Raw genomic sequence first — 1,882 nt, forward strand, 5'->3', positions numbered from 1 at the left:
GCATGCATTATACATGCATGATGTGCCCCATAATCAGTATTGATTATGGGGCAACAGTGTCTTTAGTAATCAATTTACAGTTAGCAATCACAAATACTATTTACTGCTAGCTCGATAGAAATGTCAAGTTCGTTATACGAACCTAACCGATTTCGTTAAAAATAATCTTGGTACATTAGAGACCTTGTGCAGCTGTCTCAAAACAGTGGAGATGATATCCGATTAGACAGGGAACATATATGACTAAAGCCTTGTGCAGCAGTAACATTTTGAAAGGAGTAAAGCAATGGACAGTGACAGCTCCAGCTCTGACGAGGACAAAGTGGTAATTGCTGTGCTATTGGCGCGCAAAAGTAGCGCTCGAGCATCTTTTCGCTTCAACTTTAACGTACCAGCACTTGACGGCACTTGGAAAAGAAAATTCCGTTTCGAAAAAGATGACATTTTGCACCTTGTAGACCATTTCAAGCTTCCAGATCCATTCCCGACTCGCCAACGCTATCTCGTGTTAGCACTCGAGGCAGTATGCATATTTCTCCGGCGTATGGCATATCCGGCACGTTTAGATGATCTAAAGGACCTGTTCGGGCGGGACGAGGCAGCAATTTCTTCGATTTCTAATGCGGTTCTAGAGTATCGCTACGACACGTATCACAAGTTTCTAAACTTTGACCAAGTCCGGCTTTGCAGTGACACACTCGACACGCACGCAAGAGCTATCCATCTAAAGGGCGCACCATTACGGACGTGTGTCGGATTAATAGAGCTTCCTGAACCGAACCGTCGTAAGCTCTCCATTGCGCTCTGAACTACTTCTGCCGAACCCGACTCACGGCGTTTAGCCTCTCTTTTCTCCTTTTCTGTCTTGTCAGCCTTGGCTTGTGCGTGCTCATTATAGTGTAGATAAAAAGCATACGCAAAACTTATGTCACTAGTATCAATTAAAACTCACCAGAGTCATGCAGCCTGTCAGTAGTTGCTCACGCTCCTCGTAGTCTTCGGCAGAACCCGACGCTCTCAACGAGTCGAGCTCGTCGCGGCGAAATACCTCCAAGAACGTATTGAAGCGGCTACGGCAAGCCTTGCCGTCGGCGGTACACGATGTGAGCGCTGCCTTGAGTCCTGTGGCGACGCTTGTCCACACAGCTAGCGTCTCACCATGGCTAGCCGCCCAGGGACTGTGCTTGAGGGCTTATTTGAGCAGCATAATGTCACTCGACGGTACGAAACGGAAGGCCTTCTTGCGCTTACTAATGCTGAGGTTTCTGGCTGGGTTTGGGGGCTCTTCAGTGTTGCAGTCTAAATTAGCCATGTCAGCGCTAAGTAGCCTCGGCCACTCGTTTCTTTGTAATTGTGGTCACCGTGAGCAGAAAGCTAACGTACTTTTCTCCTAATAAAAAAGACAATGACTAGCCTGCCCTAACCTCATTCGCCTTCAGTGTACATTTTCACTGTTTTGAGACAGCTGCACAAGATCTCTATTACCGGCCATTTGCAACCGAGGTTGTATTTTTTTTTTTTTACCATCTCAGACGCTGGATTCACAGTACTGGCCTCAGTTGTGCATGCACAGCATCTGAAAAGTGGCGTGAGATTTGTATAAGTGTTGCACACTGAATGTCCGTTGTCACCCTGTTTTGCAACCCAATAACTATACAAAGAGCCAATTGGGTTTAAATCGTTACTGTATTAACCGAATCTCCCGCTCCGGTCATTACCACAAGAACCAGCGCCAAGACAAGTCGATACATAACTAGTCAGGATCATGTCCTTCAAGGACGGTGTCGAGTACAGCTGCGACCGCGTATTCACAATAGAGGAACTACTGCAGATCAAACCCGACCACTCGTGCCGTTGGATGAACCAACAAGCGTATGGGGAC

At 47.0% G+C, this 1,882-nt stretch overlaps 2 protein-coding genes across 2 annotated transcripts; one reads left to right on the forward strand and one right to left on the reverse strand.

Moving 5' to 3' along the window:
• Window positions 1-286: 286 nt before the first annotated feature.
• PPTG_07937 (hypothetical protein) lies at window positions 287-808 on the forward strand (the record flags this gene model as incomplete). The annotated part of the gene is made up of 1 exon (XM_008902312.1): window positions 287-808. The coding sequence occupies one exon, from the start codon at window positions 287-289 to the stop codon at window positions 806-808; it is 522 nt and encodes a 173-aa protein (XP_008900560.1).
• Window positions 809-1,192: 384 nt separating this feature from the next.
• Window positions 1,193-1,492, reverse strand: PPTG_22223 (hypothetical protein; the record flags this gene model as incomplete). Its single annotated transcript, XM_008902394.1, has 2 exons — window positions 1,193-1,299; window positions 1,486-1,492. The coding sequence occupies 2 exons, from the start codon at window positions 1,490-1,492 to the stop codon at window positions 1,193-1,195; spliced, it is 114 nt and encodes a 37-aa protein (XP_008900642.1).
• Between the last annotated feature and the right edge of the window lie 390 nt (window positions 1,493-1,882).

Source organism: Phytophthora parasitica (genome assembly GCF_000247585.1).
Source record: "Phytophthora parasitica INRA-310 unplaced genomic scaffold supercont2.13, whole genome shotgun sequence".
Lineage (NCBI taxonomy): Eukaryota > Oomycota > Peronosporomycetes > Peronosporales > Peronosporaceae > Phytophthora > Phytophthora nicotianae.